Source organism: Ruditapes philippinarum, unplaced genomic scaffold, assembly GCF_026571515.1.
Source record: "Ruditapes philippinarum isolate M1 unplaced genomic scaffold, ASM2657151v2 ctg3_1_1_1_1, whole genome shotgun sequence".
NCBI lineage: Eukaryota > Metazoa > Mollusca > Bivalvia > Venerida > Veneridae > Ruditapes > Ruditapes philippinarum.
This window is the reverse complement of record NW_026858508.1, coordinates 134,767-160,906: the sequence shown is the minus strand read 5'-3', so window position 1 is coordinate 160,906 and position 26,140 is coordinate 134,767. Positions and strand designations below refer to the sequence as shown.

Sequence of the window (26,140 nt, the reverse complement as noted above, 5' to 3'; positions counted from 1 at the left end):
TCAACGATATCAACCGATGTATACCGAATGTAGCTAAGATGTTGCGTTCACGCCCCCTGTTGAAGTGAGAAAGTTAGAAACATGTCAGATTATTAAACAGGTGATTTAAAGTATTGATATAAAGAAAAGTTTAAAGGAATACATCTCATAGCATTAAAGGTAAATTGTAGATCTTTTTATCATTCAAGGTAAATCTGTAAATCACATTGTCATTAGAGAAGGAAGTTTTATGTGTTGTGTATAAAAGTGTACAGTGGCAGTGCAGTTGCAGAATTGCAGATAAATTTTATCTGTTTATCTAAACAAAATAATGAAATATTCACACAGAAGTCTACTTCTCATAAACTGTTTATGTAAACATACATGAGTAATTGGGACTTCAGAGTTAGTAGCTTTACCAAGGTAAAAGATGGTTCATGTTGATGTGCGTTCTGGGTTGATGCAGGTAGACTTGAATTTCTTTGAAATCATCAATGAAGTGACACAGGGGTAAGGCTCATTGAATGTTCCCAAAATATGTGTTTGACAGCTGAAAATGTTTATCCAAAGTCATAAATGAATTCTAAGTCCATTCCCATTTCACTTTATATATACTAAGTCTAATATGAAGACTTAATATTTTCGGCTATCAAACACATATTTTGTGAACAATCAATGAGATGAACCCCTGTGTGAACTGATGAATAAGAATGAAATATTTACAGTAGCCTTATCATAATAGTGCATGTTGTGATATTAAAATGTTCACATGTGTAAACATTAAAGAGAGATTTGTATATTTATAATAATTTTATTACCAATGAAATACATGTAATGATGTATATTATCTATCTATCTTGCAGAATTTTAATTATTGTGTCACACCAAAATTAATTCACAGTGCCCTGAAGATTTAGTATGAATATTTTGATGTGCCAACGCTAGCTATTGAGATATTTTTGTTCTGGATTCAGTGATTTTCCTGCTTATATCACAGTGATTATTTTCATTGTATTTTACAGCCGAATAAAGGCTAGCTGTTTCCCCTAGCCCAAAATAGGTATATTTTCCCCTAAAAATGCTAATATTTCCCCCTAAAATGCCTTGTGCTCTTCCTTACCAGAACCATGACTTAACAGCATCTAGAAGACAGAAATCTGTCACTATATATAGCCTATGCTATGTATCATGCATGTTTAATTGAATTGTTTTTTTTACATAAAATGTGTGGGTAAATTCCATTTTTAGTTGTTGGAATATGATTTCAGGTTTACCCCCTTTTCTGATTTATCGCGCTATATTTTCCCCTTCAGAAAGCCACAGGTTGTTTTGAAAATTAGAAAAAAAATCACTGTATCACATACTCCGAGAAAAGGCCTCTTCCCAATTGGAATTTTCTTTAAAATCATGAAGTTTTCCCAAAAATCTGAACTTAAACCTGCTTTTTTACTTCCCAAATTAGCAATTTTAGCGATAATTTATCCCAAAATCAAGAGGCTAAGGCCTCTTCCCAATTAAGTGAGAAAAATCTCTGGGATTAAAATCTGCTTCTAGAGGGGAGTCTGTCATATTGCCTTATACTGGAGATATTTGTTGAAAGTTATCAAACGGAATAGCATTATTATATTTTTTTGTTTGACCTTACTATAATGAGACAAAAAGTCAAAATTTTGTTCATTTGAAGCAATTATGTATACACCACACAACATACTTTATATACTTCAATTCATGTGATTTTATCTAAATGGAAAAATAGTGTTGAGTGTTTGGCTGATTTGATGATACAATGCATAACATATCGTGAGAGTCTAGCTATTTGTACTGCTGTAACTTAAAAACTAAATAGAGTATGTAATAACAGTATTGCAATTATCTTTCGATGTGTTACATACATGTATGATTAAATATCTTCTGATAAAACATTCTCAAAATGCCTGTGGATAATCACGTTTATTCATGAATAGTTTACTTTTCCATAATTAATGTCTATATATGTTCAAAATAATTTTTGATTGTGTGATGAAATTTTGGCATTGTGTCTATTAACATAATATGCCAATTATAGCTTCAAAGCCCTTTCAGTGGATCAGATAATGATATAATCGTCAAGGTCTTCATGGTGGTGAGTCGAGAGATTTTGACTTAGTAAAATTCACTGTTATCAAATACAAATGCCAGATCATGATATTCATAAATAACTAACCTTATTTTATTATTTCTAAATTCTATTGAAGATACAGAATACATCATGTTGATGCTTCATGTATAATACTGACCAACCAGTGCTATTGGATTGTCTATTTGTTTACATAAATCTTTAAAGTTTCTTTGTAACCTTCTTCTTTCTTCATAATTATTTACATTTTGATGGAGGCTCAAAGGGAAGACTGGGTTTGAGCTTACTATGTTGCCTCTTTAAATAAAGTCTTTACTATTATTTTTACATACTGGTATTTGAAGTTAATGTCATTGCTCATTATGTATTCATAAACATGAACATATATGATGAGAATCTTTGATTTAATATCTGTGTAAGATAACTAAAAGTGGCATGGTAATATTAGGCACTGTGATTAAGTGCCATCAATTTCCATGTCAATCTTTGTATCACATAATAACAGGTACTACATGTATAAGATTTCGTATAATATATGATGTATCCACTGATAAGCATACTTACAATTCTAACTTATGGAAGGTTATTAATTTACATAAGTTGTATAAAATCATGTGATACTATTTAGGAGCTAATGCTATACAATAGTCAATTTTTATCGTGAACACCACTACATTCCATGGGGAAAGGTTGGGGATAATAAATTGGCAGTCAAACCATTGGTTTTGATTTTTAGAGCTAAAATGGCACAGTAAAGGATTTTAAGATCTGACCATCCCCTTCCTGTATGATGCTTACCAGTCCAGGGTGTCTGAAATTTCAAGTCAAAGTCCATGCTATTCCATGTAGGGGTTACACTTGATTAATGATTACACCAATGTTTTGCTGATTAACATGATTTTACAAAATTTTCAGTCACGGAAATGTGATTTGAAGGCAGTGACCTAATCAATTCATGCATTGAGAATATTTTTTCTAACACTTAAAGATAAATTACAAGACTGAAACAGGGTTGCTTTAAGTCTACCTCTTTCAATTTAAATACAATGTAACTTTATCAGCCATGAAACTGATATTGATGATGATGTCAACAATAAACTAGCACTTATTATAACATTAAAACTTAGTGAATTTCTGAAAATTTAATGTTGATATCATACTATGTTATTCCCTCAAAATAATTTCTGATAAAATGAAAGTTTTGCGACTGTGGTTTCTGGTCATGCTTTGAACATTTGAGTTTTTTCATGTGAGGAAGTTGTCAAGGGAGCATACAGAAGGTCGGTGCAGGATTTTTTACTGGCCCATTTTGATGACCTATATTAGGTCATGTTACCTATGCTTTAAAGTATGTGTTTCTTTGACAAATTTCAAGAAGGAACAAAATAAAATAAATTAAACTATTGTCATTTTGTTACATTTAACCACACTGCAGTCACTGTTTAAGTGTAATCGTAAGAATAACCTAAAATGAGGTAGATTAAAGGGAGTTAATGCATCTTTTAGCTCCAACAGGTGAAGCTGATTTTGAATCGAAATTTGTAACACCCAAGAATAGCCAAAATCATCTCTCAGGTTTCAGCCCCATATGATCTGTTACTGTGAGGTACAGGCTGTACTTTGTTGGTGTGCCATATCCAAACAAACCAATCCATTGGTGTTTCTCTAACTTTGGTTGGATTGAAATGGCTCATTTGGATTAATATCAAGGTCACCAAACTGAGAGCTAAAAATAAATTTTTACTCTATATATATTAACTCTTTTTTTATTCAGCAACATTTTTCATAAAATTATTTGGTAGGAGTCCTGTCACTTTGATCCCTGAGGTAAATGTTAAATTCACCACTGTTAGATTTTTTCATGTTTGATTATTAATTGACACACTTGCAGGTCAAGGAGCATCCAATGCCCTTAGCAATATGTCTTGTAATTAAGTAAGAGAGAGAAATCTTTTTACACCAGGATGCTATAAACATTTTAACATAAATTGTAATCTTAAATATTGACTTCAGAAAAAAAAATTTAGGAGTTTAAAAAGGAGTGGTATTTAAATGATCTAATTTTGTTTTTGCAAATAAAGTTTTTTTAACCTTTAAACCACTTGGTGAAAAAGGCAAAAGGACAGCACATGATATTTTTTTGCAAATGCATCAATATTTTTGAAAAGAAGCTAACTTTGTGATTACTTTTATCAATTATTGTGGCTTAAATTTAATATATACAAGCCTTGTAAATAAACATTTTTTAATGTAAATGATAAAAACATCTTTAATTTTATTATCAATAAATTTGTGCTAATATTTAATGGTGTTGGAGAGTAATAACAAAAGTGAAGAGGCCAAATTGTTATATTAGTTAAAAACATCTACTTTATTTGTTATGAATATTTTCATGTTTTTCTTAAGTATATTTTTCTGAAAATCAAAACTTCCTGTACAATGCACATTTCCAGATTAAATTACTTGTACTTTACAATCAGGAAGTGTTTATTATGAAATTATACCAAGAAATTGTGTCATGTTTCAAAAAAAATATATCTTTATAATATTATATAAGAGTTATGTTATAAATATATCATAATTTTGTCTTTCATGTCTGTCTTATGTTTAGTTTCATATGAAAGTTATATTGCGAAATTTTATAATTATGTAAAATATCTTTATATGTTGCACTCTGCCCACTTAGCTCAATAGGGACAGCATCAGATTTATGATGGAGGGGTTGCTGGTTTGATCCTCGGGTAGGGTGTAATTTCTCCATGACAGTTGATCTCATACAGTGAGACTTGTGGTCATTTTTCTCTCACCTCTCATTAAGAACCATCTGGAATTAGTACATGTAGTCACTAGTGGAAAAATAGTTATTACTGGTCAGTTATCCAGGAATAAGCCAGTTAGGTGAAATAACTACTGAGTTATTACTATGGATGTGTCAGCGTAAAAACTAACCAAACCTATCAATGTTTATATTGCAAAGACTTTGAATTCTTTTGTTTTAATCTTTTTCTTGAATATAAGAATGTTTGATTCATTTTGTAAATGTATATATTTATATGTATTAAAACATGTGCTCTGTTGAAATAGATAAATGATAACATTTAAGAAATTTTCAATATTTTTGGTATGTATATATTTGGGAAATAAATGAAAAATGTAATGGTGATATCAGTACAGTAGTCATATTACAGATAAACGATCACTATCTTCAGTGAACATGAATTGTTATGAAAGGTGAGCAGATAATTGATAACAGGGAAGAAATAAGACAGTTGATTGTATTGGTTATAGTTTATATCATGGTACTTAAAGTTAGTAAACTAAAGTACATAGTCATTTAATGTAATTTAAGATAGCTTTGTTAAAAGATTCAAAGAGAGTACACTTTCAAGGTAAAACATTTTAGTTTTCTGTTTTTATTATAAACATTTAATTACCAATGATTTAGTGTAAAATTTCTAAATATTGTTATTTTTGGTTTTGTTTTGTTTTTCTATGTTCTTTTCTTTTTTTTGTTTAATTTGTTTCTTTGGTATGATTTGGGTCATATATTAGAATAATTAGTGTCAATTACCCATTAAATCTTAATAGATGTAGTTGTACTGTACATTTGGAACTGACATATTGTAAATTGAAAAGATTTTGAAATGCTACATTGTAATTGTTTTAACTAGTAGTTAATATATGTTATGCTTGAGTCCAACTGCATAGACTTGCCTTGTCTTTTTACTAGCGACATTAGCATGTCATTTTGGCTAAAAATGATGCTTGTTAGTATTCATAAAGTTATTACAAATCTGACCATTATTTTCTTAAAGCTTCCCAAAATTATTAGATGGAAAAAATTTTGATTATAGATTTATCCTTATAATTATATACTTTCGTTATGGCAAATGATTATAATATGTCATAGTGCCTTTATAAATAGACTGATAATTCTTAGATATTCGATGTGGTTTGTGCCTTCTATGGACCTTTTCCGCTCATTTGGTTTCAGTACAGGTATAAGTCAATAAGGCTAAAAAATGGCTAAAACTTGTTGAAGCAAGAGTAGGGGCATCCTTTAGTGTAACATGCTGTAATGTGATGATGTTAGTTGTGTTAATGATACAGCTGTATATATTAATTTAAAGTACAGGCTGACAAAATAAATGGTATACATAAACTCGGTCATGTATAGAATTGTATACATTATACATGTACTTGTCAAGCTCCTGTCTTCTTTACAGACATAGATTTGTTTACATGGATGTATATTTCTCAGATACATTGTACAGTTGGTAAAGACAGGTCTAGTCATACAAGTGTTCATTCAGCAAAAGGGAAAATTTCTTTTACTAAAACCTTTGAATTTCTCTCTTGCAAATTTGCTTAGTAAAAACTTATTGGATTTTTTTTATTCTGGATGTATGATAGAGTGAATAAAATTGCTTGTGAAAATTCTAAATTTTAAGATACTTGAATAAACTTTAAACAATTTATAGATAATATAATTGTATTAGAGTTTATGAAACAGTAATTATATTGAATCTTGAGTTATTATAAAAACAAAGCCAGATGAGTGTTACAAAAGTAGGATACAATGAGGAGAAATATAAAATGGTAAGGTGATTCATTCTTATAAATTGTTTATACATGTACCAGCAATTTTGTTTATAATGGTTGATACAAATATGAAGATGATTAAGAATAGACTATAACACAGAGAACATTATAGAACTGTTTTAATAGCAGATATACATATACTACCGTAAGTTAAAAGGTACTTTTAAATTTTTCAGTGTTAACAGAATATTCTGAATTCTTGAACTGTTCTTTCATTCAAAACATACATTGCTGTGCTTTCAAGAGAAAGGTGTCTTATTTTCAAAATACAAAACTTAAGGCAATGTTGAAAATGTTAAAAATGACCAAACTCACTATGTGGTAGGTTATTTGTACTTAAAAAAATAAATGATATAAGATGTAGTTATATAAGTAAATAAAAGAAGAAAAACTGAACAAAAACAGCTGTAAAACATTTTGGAAAAAATTGTGGAAAATGTTATCCATAAACCTCTTAATGATTTTAATCTGACTGAAGAAAGAAACACACAACATAAAAATGAGATTATTCATTCCTGCTTTATTTTCTTAACATTCAAAATAATGACTGCTTTTTATAAAATAATGCAATACTACTGTCTTGAGATGGTTTTTTTTTACATCATTATTGTAATTATCTCTACATTTTCTTGATATTTTAAAAGAATGAGAGGCATGTTAGATGAATAGATTTTACTTTTTTCAAAACAATGTTTCATTGTGTATTAAATTTTCTTGTTTTAATATCTGGTATAGTTTTTAACATTTTCTTTTTATGAGTACATGTATACCTACAAAAAGGTAAGGAAAAAAGGTAAGGAAGGTATCAAGTGATAAAAAGGTTAACAAATTGTTCACTTGTAATTAAAGACAAGGAGATTGATGATTATAGATGTCAAACTTGTCTAAAATGTCAAGTGTTTTCTCTCTTCAGATGACAATTATATACAGCTGCATTGCACGGGGCTCAACTATCCTGTGCAGTCATGGGGTACAGACAGGGACTAGTGATTATGAACAGGCTGTAGCAACCATCCTGCCTCAGATTCCTACAAGAAATGATGGGAAAACAACTGTCAATGCTTCAAAGTAAACTCATGTTGTTATTGTTTTTTATATCCATTGATAACTCAGTTTTTCATCTCAATTGTTTCCAAGTGCATTAATCAGTCTTTACTTTTGTTTTATGATTTTCTTCACTTTTGTTCTCATTAACCCATTGCTTCATGAGCATTTTGTGAAAAATGGCTGTTTTCATTGAAAAGTCTCCCGTTACAAGTTCAAATTGCTATAATACTATAAAAACTGCTTCAACACTAATCAAACTTGGCACAAATGTTGACTGGACCATTGCCCTTGCAACAACATGCTCAGGCTTAAATTTTCTGTTACCATGGCAACGAGGGGACATCTCAAAATTGCCAAAAATCACTATTTTGCGTTGATTTTTTCCATCAAAATTGATTTCAAAGTGCTGCAACTTCTCAATGGATTGAGATAGAGTCAAATGCTTTTCAGCGTTGGTTACACGTTACCTTATGATCAATCTGGGGTCATTTACAGCCTCTCACAAGTCCAAAATTTTCTTGGCGATGAGGGGGACTCCGCCCCCCTTCAAACCCCCCCAAACAGAAGGGGGCACATCCCCCTTCTGGCAACCCCCTGATGTATCTTTTGGTTGGGGGGCCGCGCCGAAAAAGAGGTCACTTTTTTTAACAACATTTCTCAAACAAAAACAAGTGTTTGGGGCCTAAATAAGGCATTTTTTCATCATTTGAGACAACAAAAAGGGGGGGGGGGGTGAAAAAGGCGTTAAAAGGCGTGTATATGAAGTAATGGGTTAACTTATTTATGATTTTAAATAAAAAAAAAATTAACACATAAAACACTGTTTTAGGATATTAAGAATATTTAACCTAATTTGATATAATATACAATTTGAACTTCAGAGATATTGACAAAATAAATGTCATATTAAGCCTCAATTGACTTTATTTTATCTAAACAGGAATTTTTTTTATAATTTTAAATTGGGCACTTTCGTTTAACTTTACAAATAAAGCAAAATTTAAAATGCTTAAACCTAAATTTTAAAGGGACTCCACTGAGGTTTTTTGACATGACGGGACTGGAAATAATTTTTTGAGATTATAACTCCATTTGATTTAGTATCTATACCAATAACTTATGTGCAAAATTTCAGATCATTAGCTCGCTCCGTTTTTCCAGAATAATTATTATAATAGTGAAAAATGACTCAAAATTGAAAAGCGTTTAAACGCTTTTCACTCAAATCTGACTGAAAATAGCACAGACATACAATTTTTAATATATTTCTTATATATTTCTTAATTATATCTTATTTATGTTTCTGTTTTAAGTGCTCATGTTTATCTACGTGAAAAATTAAGATTTTATGTTTTTAGGCTTATAAACCTCAGTGGAGTTCCTTTAATGTCAGATCACTCTTATTTAAGGAATAAATCTTACTGAAACTTTCAACCTTGTACATATGATTAAGTTCAGTTAATTTAATACCTTTTTTTGCAATTTTCAAAATGATGGTTTAAAACGAATGCATGTTTTTGGTAGCTTAAGTAACAGTAACATCAAAATTGATACCTTGTGGTGAAACAAATGACCTTACTTTATGTACTTTAACCTACATGTCTAGCAAATAATTAAAAATGACAATTTATGAATACTAGTATCCACTTGATATTCAGAAAAAGTTGTTTATTTTTACAATGCATTTATAAAGCTTTTTGACAGGTTATATAGCCCTATATAAATGATTGTTTGGAAATGTAGCCCCAAGCTGTTAGACAATGGTTATATTGCTTACATTTGTTTATATATGGTCATATAACCTTTTAGGAATATTTATAACAAATTAATTATACAGCAAAGTTCCTTTTAAGAGAAAGAAAGCGAGATTTTAACAGTCGCGTATATAAAACTATATAAACGTCACGATAATCAAATGAAAAGCAACATTACTAACATGCAGTATTATAAGATCAAAAATATAGATGAATTTTCTTAATATAAATAGAGGATATTGAATGAGTGTAGGTTTAATACTAAATTTATTGAACAAGTTGAATAAAATCATATTATGCGAGCCTCTGGCTCATTGTTTTATTCAATGAGTTCAATAAATTTAGTATTGAATCTACACGAATATAATATTCTATTTATCACATATATAAAATAAGAACGGTAAACTGTTACTAGTGTAATACCGTTTTTATTAAATGGCTTTATTACACTCCTGTGCCGCGGTTTATGTGATAAATCATAAAAAACAAAGCAACTGCTTTCAATAGGGTACAATTTGGAGGACATGTGTTTTGTTTGTAGAACTAAACTGTATTTTGTTATTTGGTACAGTTATGGTAGCATGATCTAAAAATCACAACTTTCCACTTTTTATGCCCCCGCCATGTAATGGCCGGGGCATATAGTGTTATTATGCCCCCGCCATGTAATGGCCGGGGCATATAGTGTTACCCTGTTCCGTCATTCCGTCCTTCCGTCCTTCCATCCTTCCGTCCTTCCGTCATTCTGTCATTCCGTCATCATCAGTTTCCGTTCATTATCTTAAGAACGGTTGGACACATTCAACTCAAATTTGACATATGGATATGTCATGAGAAAATACAGGTCAAGTTCGAATTTGGTCATGGTTCGATGATTTTTGGCAGAGTTATGCCCCTTTTACTTTGAAAATAATATGAAATTTCAGTTTCCGTTCATTATCTCAAGAACGGTTGGACACATTCAACTCAAACTTGACATATGGATATGTTATGAGAAAATACAGGTCAAGTTCGAATTTGGTTATGGTTCGATGATTTTTGGCAGAGTTATGCCCCTTTTACTTTGAAAATAATATGAAATTTTCAGTTTCCGTTCATTATCTCCCCAACGGTACAACACAATCAACTCAAACTTGACATATGGATATGTCATGAGAAAATACAGGTCAAGTTTGAATTTGGTCATGGTTCGATGATTTTTGGCAGAGTTATGCCCCTTTCACTTTGAAAATAATATTAAATTTTCAGTTTCCGTTCATTATCTCCCTCAAGGTACAACACATTCAACTCAAACGTGACATATTGATGCGTCAAAGGAATGCGCAGGTCAAGTTCAAATTTGGTTGTGGTTCGATGATTTTTGGCAGAGTTATGCCCCTTTTACTTTGAAAATAATATGAAATTTTCAGTTTCCGTTAATTATCTCCCTCAAGGTACAACACATTCAACTCAAACGTGACATATGGATGCGTCAATGGAATGCGCAGGTCAAGTTCAAATTTGGTCATGGTTCAATGATTTTTGGCAGAGTTATGCCCCTTTCACTTTGAAAGTAATATGAAATTTTCAGTTTCCGTTTATTATCTCCCCAATGGTACAACACATTCAACTCAAATTTGACATATGGATATGTTTTTGGAATGCCCAGGTCAAGTTCAAATTTGGTCATGGTTCAATGATTTTTGGCAGAGTAATGCCCCTTTCACTTTGAAAATAATATGAAATTTACAGTTTCTGTTCATTATCTACCTAACAGTGTTACATATTCAATTTTAATTTGACATATGGATATGTCAAAGGAATGGGCAGGTCAAGTTGGAATTTGGTCATGGTTTGATGGTTTTTTGGCAGAGTTATGTCCCTTTCACTTTGAAAATAATATAGATACATCTTAGGAATAAGCAGTTTAAGTTTGAATTTGTTCGTGGTTCAATGATTTTAGACAAACTTATCTTTCTTGAATGTTGGAAAAATTTTGAACTTTCAGTTTCAGCACTCATTCTTTTAGCCATTATTTTGGCTACAAATATGCAATATGCTTTTTCTAAAGGTTAAGACTGAATAATTTCAGTGCCTTGAACGTTGTATGGAAATGGTTTGTGTTAACATTGAAAAGTTTTAAGGGCTTTGAACTTAAAATGAAAAAAAAAAAATTAATGCACCATCTGAAATTTTGGCTGCATGCGGGGGCATCCATGGCATGATGACACATTTCTAGTTTCTTTTTAACATTTTATATTCACTATAGTCATTCTTCAAACAATTTATTTTGCTTGTGCTGGGACAAAAATGTCCCAGGCTTGTGTTGGTATGTCCACTCAGCTTTTTTTAGCTCACCTGTCACAAAGTGACAGGGTGAGCTTTTGTGATCGCTTTTCGTCCGGCGTCTGGCCGGCGTCCGTAAACTTTTACTTTAAATGACATCTCCTCATAAACCACTAAGCCAATTTCATTCAAACTTCACATGAATGTTCCTTTGGTGGTCACCTTTGAAAATTGTTCAAAGAATTAAATTCCATGCAGAACTCTGGTTGCCATGGCAACCAAAAGAAAAAAACTTAAAATATCTTCTTCTAAAAAAGCCAAAGAGCTAGAGCTTAGATATTTGGCATGAAACATCTTCTAGAGAGTGTCTACCAAGTTTGTTCAAATAAAAGCCCTGGGGTCAAAATTGGCCCCGCCCCAGGGGGTCATTGATTTTCCCTATATGCATATAGTAAAACCTTAAAAAATCTTCTTTAAAAGAACCCAAAGACCTATAGCTAAGATATTTAGCATGAAACATCCTCTAATGGGTTTCTACCAAGTTTGTTCAAATAAAAGCCCTGGGGTCAAAATTGGCCCCGCCCCAGGGGGTCATTGATTTTCCCTATATGCATATAGTAAAACCTTAAAAAATCTTCTTTTAAAGAGACCAAAGAGCTACAGCTAAGATATTTAGCATGAAACATCCTCTAATGGGTGTCTACTAAGTTTGTTCAAATAAAAGCCCTGGGGTCAAAATTGGCCCCGCCCCAGGGGGTCATTGATTTTCCCTATATGCATATAGTAAAAACTTAAAAAATCTTCTTGTAAAGAACCCAAAGACCTAGAGCTAAGATATTTAGCATGAAACATGTTCTAATGGGTGTCTACAAAGTTTGTTCAAATAAAAGCCCTTGGGTCAAAATTGGTCCCGCCCGGGGGGTCATTGATTTTCCCTGTATGCATATAGTAAAAACTTAAAAAATCTTCTTTTAAAGAACCCAAAGACCTAGAGCTAAGATATTTAGCATGAAACATCCTCTAATGGGTGTCTACCAAGTTTGTTCAAATAAAAGCCCTGGGGTGAAAATTGGCCCTGTCCCAGGGGGTTATTGATTTTCCCTATATGCATATAGTAAAAACTAAAAAAACTTCTTTTAAAGAACCCAAAGAGCTAGAGCTAAGATATTTAACATGAAACATCTTCTAGTGACCGTCTACCAAGTTTGATGTAATAAAAGCCCTGGGGTCAAAATTGACCCGCTCCGGGGGTCATTCATTTTCCTTATATGTGTATAACAAAAACTTAAAAAATCTTTTTTGAAAAAACTCAAACAGCTAGAGTTTAGATATTAAGCACGAAGCATCTTCTAGTGAGTGTCTACAAAGTTTGTTCAAATAAAAGCCCTGGGGTCAAAATTGGCCCGCCCCGGTGACATTGATTTTCCTTATATGTGTATAGCAAAAACTTAAAAATCTTTTTTGAAAAAACCTAGAGTTTAGATATTAAGCATAAAACATTTTCTAGTAAGTGTCTACAAATATTGTTCAAATAAAAGCCCTTGGGGCAAAACTGGCCCTGCCCCAGGTGTGTCATTGTTTTTAAGTATATGTGTAAAGAAAAAACTTGACCAGCTAGACCTTAGATGTTTAGCATGAAACATCTTCTAATGGGTGTCTACCAAGTTTGTTCAAACAAAAGCTCTGGGGTTTAAACTGGCCCCGCTCCGGGGGGCTATATACACGTGAGCGACTTCAGGGCCATCATGGCCCTCTTGTTTCTTTCTTCTTTTTGTGAAACTTGTGTGTGACTTTTTTCCTATGTTTGGTTTTGTTTTATTTGCACACCTCTGCTTATTATTATTATTTCATTTCAGTACAAAATTTCACTGTATTGTAGAAAATGGCATAATATTTTTGTGTGCAGCTAAACCAGGGACTGAAACACGGCCTTGTTTTGCTTATTTAACAGAGGTACATGTAATATTAAACTTGTTTTAAAGACCTTTTGAGTTGTTGCCTTATAGTTAAGGTATCTGTTTCTCATTTAAGGGATCGTGAGTTTAAGCCATACTTGGGTTATTATAGGATCATATTTCCTTGTTAGACAACAGTACTGGTAAATTTCAGGAAGAGACTTGGTATCAAGGTTTAATTACAGTCAAGCTAAAATAAATGAACAGTCTTAACAAAGTTATGGATGTTGTTTATTCCAGAATGATGGTCATTATAATAACAGTTTAGACTGTATCTTTTTACTCACAAAGACCAGATTAACGATTTCTGTTATAAGTTTTTATAGACATTTTATAGACATGTTTAACTGTTATAACATTTAAAAATGCTTCTTGATTTTTAATCAACATTCTTTTTATGTCAAGAATTAATCGGTAAGACATATTTGATTTTAATGTGTGGTGCATGTTATATTTATTTGTACTTTTCTTTCTGTTATTTAGCAATTTCATTACTTTGAGTGTAACTGTTATATACAGTTACTAAAGGCAACTGTAATTGTAGAAATGTTCTATTTTTTCCAAAATACTGAAGTTATCAACTTTACAAAAACATTATTCTCTGAAGATTTGCTTTCATGTGTATGATCCTATTTTGTATTAATTGATTGGACACTCTTTTTGTATAATTTAAACTTTATGTATGTACAATGTTTAAACATTGAGAAGTACTGCTCAGTATTATAAGTGATAAGTATACAAATTAATCAGTATTGAATTTTATTGATGATATATTAAATGACATTTAAATGATATTGGTACCTGATGTAGTGTAAAAAATATTGAGCTATTTTTCTTTCAGCTTAAAGACCAGTTTCATAATCAAAACTTTGCAGAGCAGGCAGTCACAGCCAGGCCTCATGAGTTTGACTCTCAATTTAACAGTGTCATGGCAAAACAGATGGTAAGAAAATATAAATTTCATAACTTTTGCAAGTTCTTCATCTAGGTGATGAATGTCTCTAGTCAACAAATGTGGTTGATTTTGTAAACCACATGTAATTAAGTGTTGAAAATGATGGAGTGGGGCAGTGGACTTCATGAGTTTTTTCGTTTCCAGTTGAGCTGGACATCAATAAAATAAGAACTTTAAGGAATAAATGTGTACCGTGTAAGAACTTATTTCTGCGGGCTTAATATTTTTCGATTTTTGTTCAAATAAGGGGTTTTAAATTGCTGCATATCTTATTTCTGCGGTGTCATCATTCTTGCATTGATGGTTTTTATTTCTGTGGTTTAATTAAGTTATTTCTACGAAATTAAACTATACAAACAGACAACATTTTAAGATTTGTTGATGTAACATGTACATTACTTCCGGTAAACATGCAGACGACTTATAATATGTTTCGTGGTAATCATCATGTATCAGTATATACAGGTTAATAAACAAAAAATTAACAATGTGCAATGACAACAATTGTAATACTGTATGTGTATAAATATCAAGTGTGAAAAATAAACAATGGCAAAATCACACGTAGACACAAGATATTGTACATGTTTATTGCACCCGTCAAACTATAATAGTTCTCTTTTACAAAAAATCAAGCTTAGGGTGAGCGAAAATCATACAAACATGATAATTATTTATTCGAACTTGTTCATTAAGAACCAGTTAAGTAACATTTTTTTTCTAATTATATATTTTATTCAATGACGTATACATAAAGAAAAATTCCCATCTACAAAATCCGTGAAAGGCTTAATTTTCTGCGGATTTTAAATCTGGGGTGTCATTATGAACCGCAGAAATAAAGTTCCCGCAGAAAAAAGTACTTATATGGTATATATTTCTTTTAACATTCATGCAGCTCTTATGTCTAGTTTCATGTATATTGTAATGTAAACGATATTGTATTAGAACATAGATATTTATTTAGATGCTTATCTGTATTGTGTAAAATTGATGGTTCTAAAAACATGATTGATTTGAATATGAAATGCATTTTTTATTTGTTGATAAATTGTTAAATTTGGCATCGCCAAACCATCCCCAACTAATGCATTTATCCCTTTGGGCATAAAACTTCTAACAATATGATAACATATAATCATAATTTGGTTTTGGCTAAATCTTTATATATACATTTTTTGTACGCCCGTTTGAAAAACGGGACTTATTATGGGAACGCCCCTGGCGTCGGGGCGGGTGGGCGGGCGGATGGCGTCCAATTTTGTCCGGAGCATATCTCCTACATGTATGGAGGGATTTTAATGAAACTTCATAGAAATGTTCACCACTATGAGGAGCAGTGTCGCAAACATGAACCAGGTCTCTAGGTCAAAGGTCAAGGTCACACTTAGAGCTCATTGAAAAATGCTTGTCCGGAGCAAAACTTCCACATGTATAGAGGGATTTCAATATTACTTGGCACAAATGCTCACCATAGTGAGGCCGAGTGTCGCGCGCAAGATTCAGGTCCTTGCCGCCAAGGTCAAGGTCACACATAGAGGTCAAAGTTCAGATAAAAATATGAAGATTTGTATATGGACCATTTAGTCATCATTTATTGAGGGATTGTAACACAAATGGTCATTATCAAGACTATGGCTGTGATACATATAATTTAGGTCAATATATACAAGGTCAAGGTCACTAAAGATGATGAAATATCCAGATTTTGTCCTGAGCATATCTCCTACATGCATGGAGGGATTTTAATGAAATTTCATAGAAATGTTCACCATTATGACAAGCCATGTCACGCACATGAACTAGGTCTCTAGGTCAAAGGTCAAGGTCACACTTTTAGAGCTCATTGAAAAACGCTTGTCCGGAGCAAAACTTCCACATGCATAGAGGGATTTCAATATAACTTGGCACAAATGTTCACCATTGTGAGGCGGAGTGTCAGGCACAAAATTCAGGTCCCTGCAGCCAAGGTCAAGGTCACACATAGAGGTCAAAGTTTAGATAAAAATATGAAGATGTGTATAGGGACGATTTAATCATCATTTATTGAGGGATTGTAACACAAATGGTCATTATCATGACTACGGCTGTGACACATGTACTTTAGGTCAATATATGCAAGGTCAAGGTCACTAAAGATGGTGAAATATCCAGATTTTGTCTGGAGCATATCTCCTACATGTATGGAAGAATTTTTATAATACTTTATGGAAATGTTCACCACCATGATATGTATTGCTCCATGCATGATCCAGGTCTCCAGGTCAAAGGTCAAGGTCACACTTAAAGCTCATTGAAAAACACTTGTCCGGAGCAAAACTTCTACATTCATAGGGGGATTTCAATATAACTTGGCACAAATGTTCACCATTGTGAGGCTGAGTGTCGCACGCAAAATTCAGATCCCTGCGACCAAAGTCAAGGTTACACATAGAGGTCAAAGTTCAGATAAAAATTTGAAGATGTGTATAGGGACCATTTAGTCATCATTTATTGATGAATTGTAGCACAAATGGTAACTATCATGACTACAGGTGTGACACATTTAATTTAGGTTAATATTTGCAAGGTCAAGGTCACTGGAGATGATTAAATATCCAGATGTTGTCCGGAGCATATTTTCTACATGCATGGAGGAATTTTAATGTTACTTTATAGAATTGTTCATCACCATGAGACGTAATGCCCTGCACATGAACCAAGTCTCTAGGTCAAAGGTGAAGGTCACAGTTAGAGCTCATAGAAAACGCTTGTCTGGAGCAAAACTTCTACATGCATAGAGGGATTTCAATATAATTTGGCACAAATGTTCATCATTGTAAGGCTGAGTGCCGTGCATAAAATTCAGGTCCCTGCGACCAAGGTCAAGGTCACACATCCTGTGCATATCTTCCCTACTGATTTGTTTTAAGGTTCATTTAACAACACAGTGCCTAGAATAAAAACTTGCTTGCTAGATAACAGTTATCCATAATGCCCCCATCTCCATCTAAAGCTTTCGTAAACGGGCGTATTTTGTGACTATGGCACCCTTGTTATTTCTTATTATTGCAGGATAGGTATTCGAAGAAAAATGCAACTGATAATTTAACAGTATTGCAAGGTCAAGTGAAGGAGGTTACTGGCGTGATGTCACAAAATATAGAATCTGTTATTCAACGTGGGGAGAGGTTAGATGATCTCATGGATAAAACAGACGAACTTGAAGCTGCTGTATGTATATATATGTATTATACTCATTATCTTACATTGGGCATTAGAATATTATAAGATTTAGTGTTTCAAAACTAACGATATAGTTACAACTGCTACTGTATTTTCTACAGTTGCAAAAATTCTTCATAGATATTGTTTTGGGGTCATCAGTGCCAAAAGATTTTATGGATCTTTATTTGATAGTACCTTTCGAAGATATATCTGGCAATAAAAAATACTTAGTACATTCCAAAGATAAAATATCTAGCAATAAAAAAATACTTTAAAAGTGAAGTTTTAAACATAACCTGTGAGACTATGTTTCTGTGAAAGATGCTTCAGTTAGAGCAAAGTAATACATAAACCAGCTTCCCTGGAAGTACAGCTTAATTTGCTAGATCTATGTTTAAATGGATAGCTATCATCTCCCTGCCTGTAAGGCAAATAAATAAATCTTGAAAATAAATAAAATTCTGAAGAAGATTAGGAGATGAATCGTTCTAAGAAAGATATTTGGCGGAGTGGTCTGTTTCAGTTTAAGCTTTGAAGTATGCCCTATTGTGGAGAAAGCTGTATAGTGTATACAAATATCAATCACTCTTGATTGGACAATATAATTATATTGTAAAGGTCATATGGTGACCTTTCAGCTTTACCAGAATGGTGCCAATTAGTGTATTATTTCAGACACAAGCAAGCACTTTGGTAGTACCAACTGTCTTCCATTAGATAGCTCAATAGCTTGCTTAAATAAAGGAAACTTAAGTCCTGACAGGATTTGAATTCAAAGCAGTTAAAGGACACATGATTCAATATCAGCAGCTTTTACCACTCAGTCACAGAGACTACCTAATTACAAGTCTACTTTCTTGAGTAAAAGGTAGCAATGCCATGGGAGTTTTCTTTTGTTCTTACCAATCTCTTTCAATTATATGTTATAATTGTAAACATATAAAAATGTTTAAAGTAATGTCTTGAGAAAATAGCTGTTTGATTAGCTCAGTAGGTAGAGCATTGGACTTGGTTTGATTCCCAGATGGTGCAGTTGCTGTACGACTGTTATAGTGATTCATTATGAAATCCTTTCTACGGTCATTCTAACTGAACATCTGTTCTGGTATGTACAGAGGTTATCAGCTCCTTGCGAAAGTAAAGTCAACTAGTACTGGTAAACTGCTTGACAGCATGCCTATTGTGCTCTTGTTTATTCAATGTGGCTTACTGCCGTGATCCAGAGTGAAAACTGCCAACACCATCATCTTGAGAAAATATAGTCATATTGTCCCAGTAGTCCTCAGACACATTAGCAGGTGTTTATATACTTTCTGTTAATATTTTTTTTTACTTTTTATCATTTCAGTCAGCAACATTTCAAAGAACAGCAACGAAGATCAGGAAGAAGTACTGGTGGAAGAATTTTAAAATGAAGATAATAGTTGGATGTGTGGTGTTTGTTGTTGTAGTAGGAATAGTACTAGCTATACTTTATGGCTCTGGTATCGTACCTGGCGATAGTAGTAGTTCTAAAACCACAGCTTTACCACCTACACCTACATCAAAAAGTCCTTGATATCATTGTCAACACATTTATCTTTTTTATAATTTTGAAGATGCTATTTAACATATAGCATTGTTTTGTTTATGTGGTGTTCATTATTAACGATAGTGCAATTGAAGTAAATGTAAAAAGTTGTTTAGTTTTTAAAAGCATTGTTTGATACTTTTGTCATAAAAGTAAAAGTTGTAGTAATGTCTAGAATAATTTTTGACTTATATTATTTGAGAACATTATATTGTTGTTACTATTATCTTTTAAACTTTGTTAAGATTTGTTTTACTTAGGATATGGTTATTAATGCAATTAAAGAAAAAAATACTTTTACAGCTTTTAGCATAATTTTTTAATCTCTTTTTAAATTAAATTTATTTTGTTGCCATAACCAATATTATATAACATCACAAACTTTTTTTTTATAATTACTGCTCAATCCTTACTGTATTAATGAAATTATACCCCCTTGCCTAGTATTTTAACATTTTTAGATTGTCATGCCCCTTGTTGTTGTAATAAATCAATACCAAAGTTGTTTTTTTATTAAGCCTTTATTCAGACAAAATTATTTTAAATTTAAATATTTTTTCAGCATCTTTCTTTATAGTTTGTCAGAATAAATTAGTTATCTTATTAAGATGATAGTTTCTCCAGGAAGCTTTATTGAAATATTCTTCCTCATTGACTAATTAATAAGTGGCTTTAATTGTGTTGTGCCATAAAATGACCAGTACTTGTATAATTATGAGACTATGTATATAAGCATTTTGTAGAGGAAGAAAATGTAGATATTATTATAAGCAACCCTTTGTACAGACTTACTGTATATTAAAGGGAGAATTGATGACTGATGGTTTATTCTACAGGCATATACATTGTGTGTATGTTTCCAAGATGATCCTGTAGTCAAACTTGTACAAATACTCATATAATTTCATGTATACATTGTTCATCATGTCAAATTGTAATGGTGGTGCTATTTATAACTAACTGTTCAGATGTATATACATGTTGTTGTTTTTCTGATATTTATGATAATTTCTATCTTGCAGGTCTATGCAGTCTATGCTCAAAATATATAATTTTCTTTCTTATAATTAACCACTGAATATAGTGCCAAACAATGCATGCATAGTTGTCTTGAAATAATTTCTGTACATGAAAAATAGGTATTCTTTGCATAATTTAAAGAACCTTGTATTTTACTTAAATTTTAAATTGTATCATACAAAGAAAATATATGTACATCTTTGATATTTCTAACTGTCAACACTTTCTGTGCTTGACTTTGATGGATCTTGAATTTATGCAATACAATACTGTGTTATATGATGACTTCTGTTTTAATGTTTAAATCTGGTAGCTGTTCTTCGAGTTTATTCTAATATACTTTTCTTAGTTGTTTATTGCATATTATTTCAATACTAAAACTGATTTCAAAAAGATGATTATATTATTATTAATGACACTGTTTCAATAAATTATTATAAATTGTTCCATTTTTTTTGTAAATATCTCCCTTTTTGCATCAAAATCACATTTTGAACTGAACTGCAATTTAGCTGGGTATAAATATTGAGGCCAGCTCTATACAGTGTATTTTAAAACTTACTAGACAGTAGTTGAGGATTGACCTGTATGATGCCCACCCAATTCTTTTGGTAGTAGTGCATAAAAATGACCCCTTGTGAAGGAGGGGTTGCCTTGATGGGTTGAGGCATCCGAATTTCAGCCACCATTTAACCCTGCATGATCGTAAGATGTGACTAAATGGGTGCAAATAACTGGAGTCAGATTCTCTAAACTCCAGCAGGTGAAGTTGTTTTGACCCCTGGTGTTGCTTAAAGTTTGCAACACCTGAGGCTTTACAGTTTTGTCACCATAAATATATATAAAGTTATCAATTTCGAATTTTGAAATACTGTTTTATTAGCTCCACTTATCAAGAAAAAAAAGTGGAACTATATTGTTATGACCCTCCAGTCAGCACTGGTTAACCTTTTTATAACTGTTAATATTCTATGAAACTATAACAGGTATTCACTTCAAACTTGCTATACATGTTTGTTGTCATTAAAAGGGAGAAGATCGTCCAAAAATTATCTTTTGCAAAGTAATGCCCTTTTTTCAACTCTGGGTTCATTTTCTCAGAAACTATAAGTTATTCTCATCAAGCTTGATATACATTTTCACTGTCAAACTACGACATCATTTAAGAACAGCAGATACACAAATGTAATTCTAAAAAAGAATTGTCAAAGTTATGTCCCTTTTTATTTATTTTTTCCATATGTCAATGTCTCAAAAAGTCACATTAAGTGTCAAAAGTTAATCACTTCAAACATGGAATATTTGTTAAGATTTAAAATTGAAATGCATTTTTACAGAGTAGTTAACTTTTTAATTTATTTCTCCTCAGTTATGCCCCCTTTTGACTGTGAATTTCTGGGTCAACTTTTTTGTTAACACCTGCTAAAGTTAATTTTTGTCAAGAATATAAACTGTCTGAAGCAGTTAACTCCCCTGATCAGTATAATAGCTTAGCAACACATAGATACCATAAAAGGTTGGGCAAGATTATAGTCAATCAAGAAGAGCTCACTAATGGAACTTACTTCCAGACAGAGGATGACTTCTTTCGATTTGATAAATATGTTTGTCAGAGCGAATTCTCGAGTCCGCAGCCGTACCTCGCTTTTGTATATATTGTTACTATAGTTCATGGATTAGTTGCCCAGGTCAAAGACCCGAATTTATGATACTGAAAAACGTCTTCCGCAACTTAGCATTTGATTCACACACAGCTAATTTGATGCTTATGATTCCCAAATGTATACTTAATTTTTGAAGACCCTGGCGGAATAAACTCCACATCAAGGAAATATCCACTTATTTCATTTACATATAAGTATCATTGTATGAAACAAAACAACACCTTGTTGAAAGATGCCGCTATTTAAGCAGAATGATGTCCATCATACCTTGGTGACAATATACGGGGGACAGGAAATGTCGTGCTCATAACAGGGTTTCCCTTATCAAATCCTTTTATTTGCCAGTTCAAGCTGATACTCTGATGTATGTCAGTTTTCCCTGTTTATATTTAATACCTTGAAAGGGTATATAAAATTAAAACTGCTTCAATACTAATCAAACCCACAAAAAAAAAAAACAACAAAAACTGACTGAATTTCAATGCATATTTATAATCTGCAAATTTGACTGTTCTTTGTTATTTACTCTGAGGCCCTCTTATCAGCAGGAGAGTGGTATAATGAAAACAGTCCCTCTTAGAAAATATCAATACACAGTGTCACGGTTCAGAACTGTTCATTATTTAGGGGAGAAGATGAAAAGCGGCCGGATAGCTCAGTAGGTAGAGCCGCAGTATTCCGAGGGTCCCGGGTTTGAGTCCCTGTCAGACTGCACATTTTTCTCACCCTGTGACAACAGCATGACTTGTAATTTTCCTCTTCAATAAAAGTATTCTCTTTATACATTAAATTTTCAATATTGAAATCATGAATAAAGTTACCAAATTTATGTATTTTATGGATAATATTTAAATTATTTATATCTTTTAAACATATGCAAGCATTACACAGTTGAATACTAAATTATCACAGTATATTGATTGTTTTAAAATCAATGTATTAATATTCTCTTTCAATATTGAACATGAGAAATTGTCTCTAAGTTATATATTATAGAAATAATATTTTAATATAAACCTTTCCTTGATTTGTTTTGTTTGAACTTAAGAAAAAAAAATTTATGTTGTTACAAACTAAATTAATTGGGCCAGAATTATCACATATATTTTCCCATTTGTACACTAGAAAAATTGAAATACATGGCCATTAAAAAAAGCTTAAGAAACACTTATTTAGTCCCCTACCGGTTTAACCCGAGGGGACTTTAGGTTTACCCTCCGTCCATCTGTCTGTCTGTCAGTCCGTCCGTCCACAAAACTGGATCCCGCAATAACGCAAAAAGTACTGAAAATATTTTTATGAAACTTGATATATGGATAGATGGCAGTATGGACATTATGCACGTCTTTTTTTTTTTCTTCCTATGTTGAAAATTCTGGTTGCTATGACAACAAATAGTCTGAAAATATGGCAAATTGAACACATAAACTGGATCCAGTGATAACTCAAAAAGTACTGAAAATATCTTTATGAAACTTAAAATATGGGTAGATGGCAGTCTGGAGATTATGCACATCTTTTACTTTTCTTCCTATGTTGAAAATTCTGGTTGCTATGGCACCAAATAACCTGAATTTCAAGATTTCTGATTTAAATTTTTCAGCTTTTTCACTATAAGTTCTTTATTTCTTAAGGTGTTTACTTCAAACTTTAAATATAAGTTTCTGGCCATCAACCACATCATATGTGACAAGGTTTACAACTCTAGCACAACTAGAAATGTGTCCATAGGACACGGATGCCCCCACACGCCACTGTTCTGTCAATCTTATGACTCTAGGTCAAATATTTTTTGGACTACATGTGCCACAAGTTGAAAACTAAAAATCAACAAAGGGCCATAATTCTGTTAAATTTGGTCGCAGCAAAAATTCCTTCCTTTACTACCATCTTCACATTAAGGTTGTTAATCCCTGGAAGTTTAAGCAAAATCTGCCATCCGGTTTAAGATAAGTTGCGTTCACAAAATTTCTACATAGTATATAATGAAAAAATCAACAAAGGGCCATAATTCTGTTAAATTTGGTTGCAGCAAAAATTCCTTCCTTTACTACCATCTACACATTAAGGTTGTTCATCCCTGGAAGTTTAAGCAAAATCTGCTTGCGTTCACAAGATTTCGGGACGGACGGACGTGCAACACTATATGCTCCCACATTGTGGGGGCAGAAAAATTATCAGTATTACCTCCCTTGAACTTAGAATTTTTATGAAAAAAAATGTCTTTTTTAAATAACTTCTTTATTTCCTAATGTATCTACTTCAAACTTCATATATATGTTTCTTATTATCACTCAACATTTTTGAGAAGGTTAAATACTCTAGCAAGACTATTTTCAGAATTATCTCCCCCTTGAACTTAGATTTTTTTCGAGAAATTGGTATTTTTCACTCCAACTTCTTCATTCCTTATAGGATTTACTTTAAAATCCCACATCATAATAGTATGACAAGGTTGTATAAACATAATTTCTTTACAAGGCAGGGAAACTTAACACATTACTGTGATATAGACAAACTTAGAACTCAAAAGATTTAAGTTCATTCATGTCATTCATCCACTGGTAAAATTGAATGGCCAATGGCCCATCAGAATGTTGCTGGGGTTCTAACCGGTAGGGGACTTAATTATGGATTGCTTGCAATACTATGATAATTGCTTGTTTAATTATCCATTACGGAGCATATTTTAATCTAACCTTATTAATTCTATAAATTTGATTTTAAGGGGTATTATTTTACACTTACAGTTAAATACTGGTTAATAAAAATATGATTACAATAATTAAAAAAAAATTAATTTTAAAATTTAACATATGATATCACCTAAAATGTTAAAACTGCTGATTTTAAAATTTACATATTTATATTTATAAATAGGCCATATACACATGTATTCCCAAAGTTTTTTTTTCTTACAGCAGCTTAACCCATTACTTCATGAGCTGTTTGTGAAAAATGGCTATTTTCATTGAAAAGTCTCCCGTTACAAGTTCAAATTGCTTTAATACTATAAAAACTGCTTTAACACTAATCAAACTTGGCACAAATGTTGACTGGACCATTGCCCTTGCAACAACATGCTCAGGCTTAAATTTTCTGTTACCATGGCAACAAGGGGACATCTCAAAATTGCCAAAAATCACTATTTTACGTTTATTTTTTCCATCAAATTTGATTTCAAAGTGCTGCAACTTCTCAATGGATTGAGATAGTCAAATGCTTTTCAGAGTTGGTTACACGTTACCTTATTTTTTTTTTTTTGATGCGTTTATTTAAGGTCGCCGCCGGAAAGCCCATATGGGCGACCGTACACTCAAGTCGGGTCATCCTAGAGCGTCCCGCCGAGATTTTTCGTCGATTTTTTTCCAGCTTTATTGGTGGAGGAAGACCCCAGGTGCCCCTCCAGGCATTATTTCAGGCACGAGCGGGCACCTGGGTAGAACCACCGACCTTCCGTAAGCCAGCTGGATGGCTTCCTCACATGAAAGATTTCGACCCTAGTGAGGATCGAACCTACAGTGGTGAGGGACCTGTGATCTCAAGTCAACGACCTTAACCACTCGGCCACGGAGGCCCCCACGTTACCTTATGATCAATCTGGGGTCATTTATAGCCTCTCACAAGTCCAAAATTTTCGTGGCGATGAGGGGGGTGGTCACTTTTTTTAACAACATTTCTCAAACAAAATTAAGTGTTGAGGGCCCAAATAAGGCATTTTTTCACCATTTGAGACAACAAAAAGGGGGGGGGTTGAAAAAGGCGTTAAAAGGCGTGTATATCGCGTAATGGGTTAACAATGGATGCCCCCTGTCACTTGATATGCAATTATCCAATATACCATTAAGGTGTCACCTTCCCTGGCCAGCCTGGTCATATGGTCTAGTGCACTAGAAGTGCACGTGGTTTGCACTTCTAGTTCAGCTCTAGTGCACTTAAGGGTGGGAAGTTTAGTGTGAACTCAACTGTATTTAATGGGTTATTTGGTTGAATGATTTTTAACTGA

General features: G+C 32.5%; 1 protein-coding gene across 3 annotated transcripts; it reads left to right on the top strand.

Moving 5' to 3' along the window:
• LOC132753427 (uncharacterized) lies at positions 1–20,916 on the top strand. 3 transcript variants are annotated; one of them, XM_060743893.1, is made up of 6 exons: positions 1–159; positions 7,611–7,765; positions 13,620–13,716; positions 14,560–14,661; positions 17,728–17,886; positions 19,229–20,916. In XM_060743893.1, the coding sequence occupies exons 2-6, from the start codon at positions 7,611–7,613 to the stop codon at positions 19,436–19,438; spliced, it is 723 nt and encodes a 240-aa protein (XP_060599876.1). In that variant the 5' UTR covers positions 1–159; the 3' UTR covers positions 19,439–20,916. The 3 variants fall into 3 exon arrangements, with proteins under 3 accessions (XP_060599876.1, XP_060599877.1, XP_060599875.1); XM_060743894.1 differs by lacking the exon at positions 1–159 and adding an exon at positions 5,330–5,484; XM_060743892.1 differs by lacking the exon at positions 1–159 and adding an exon at positions 6,548–6,694.
• The last annotated feature ends 5,224 nt before the right edge of the window (positions 20,917–26,140 follow it).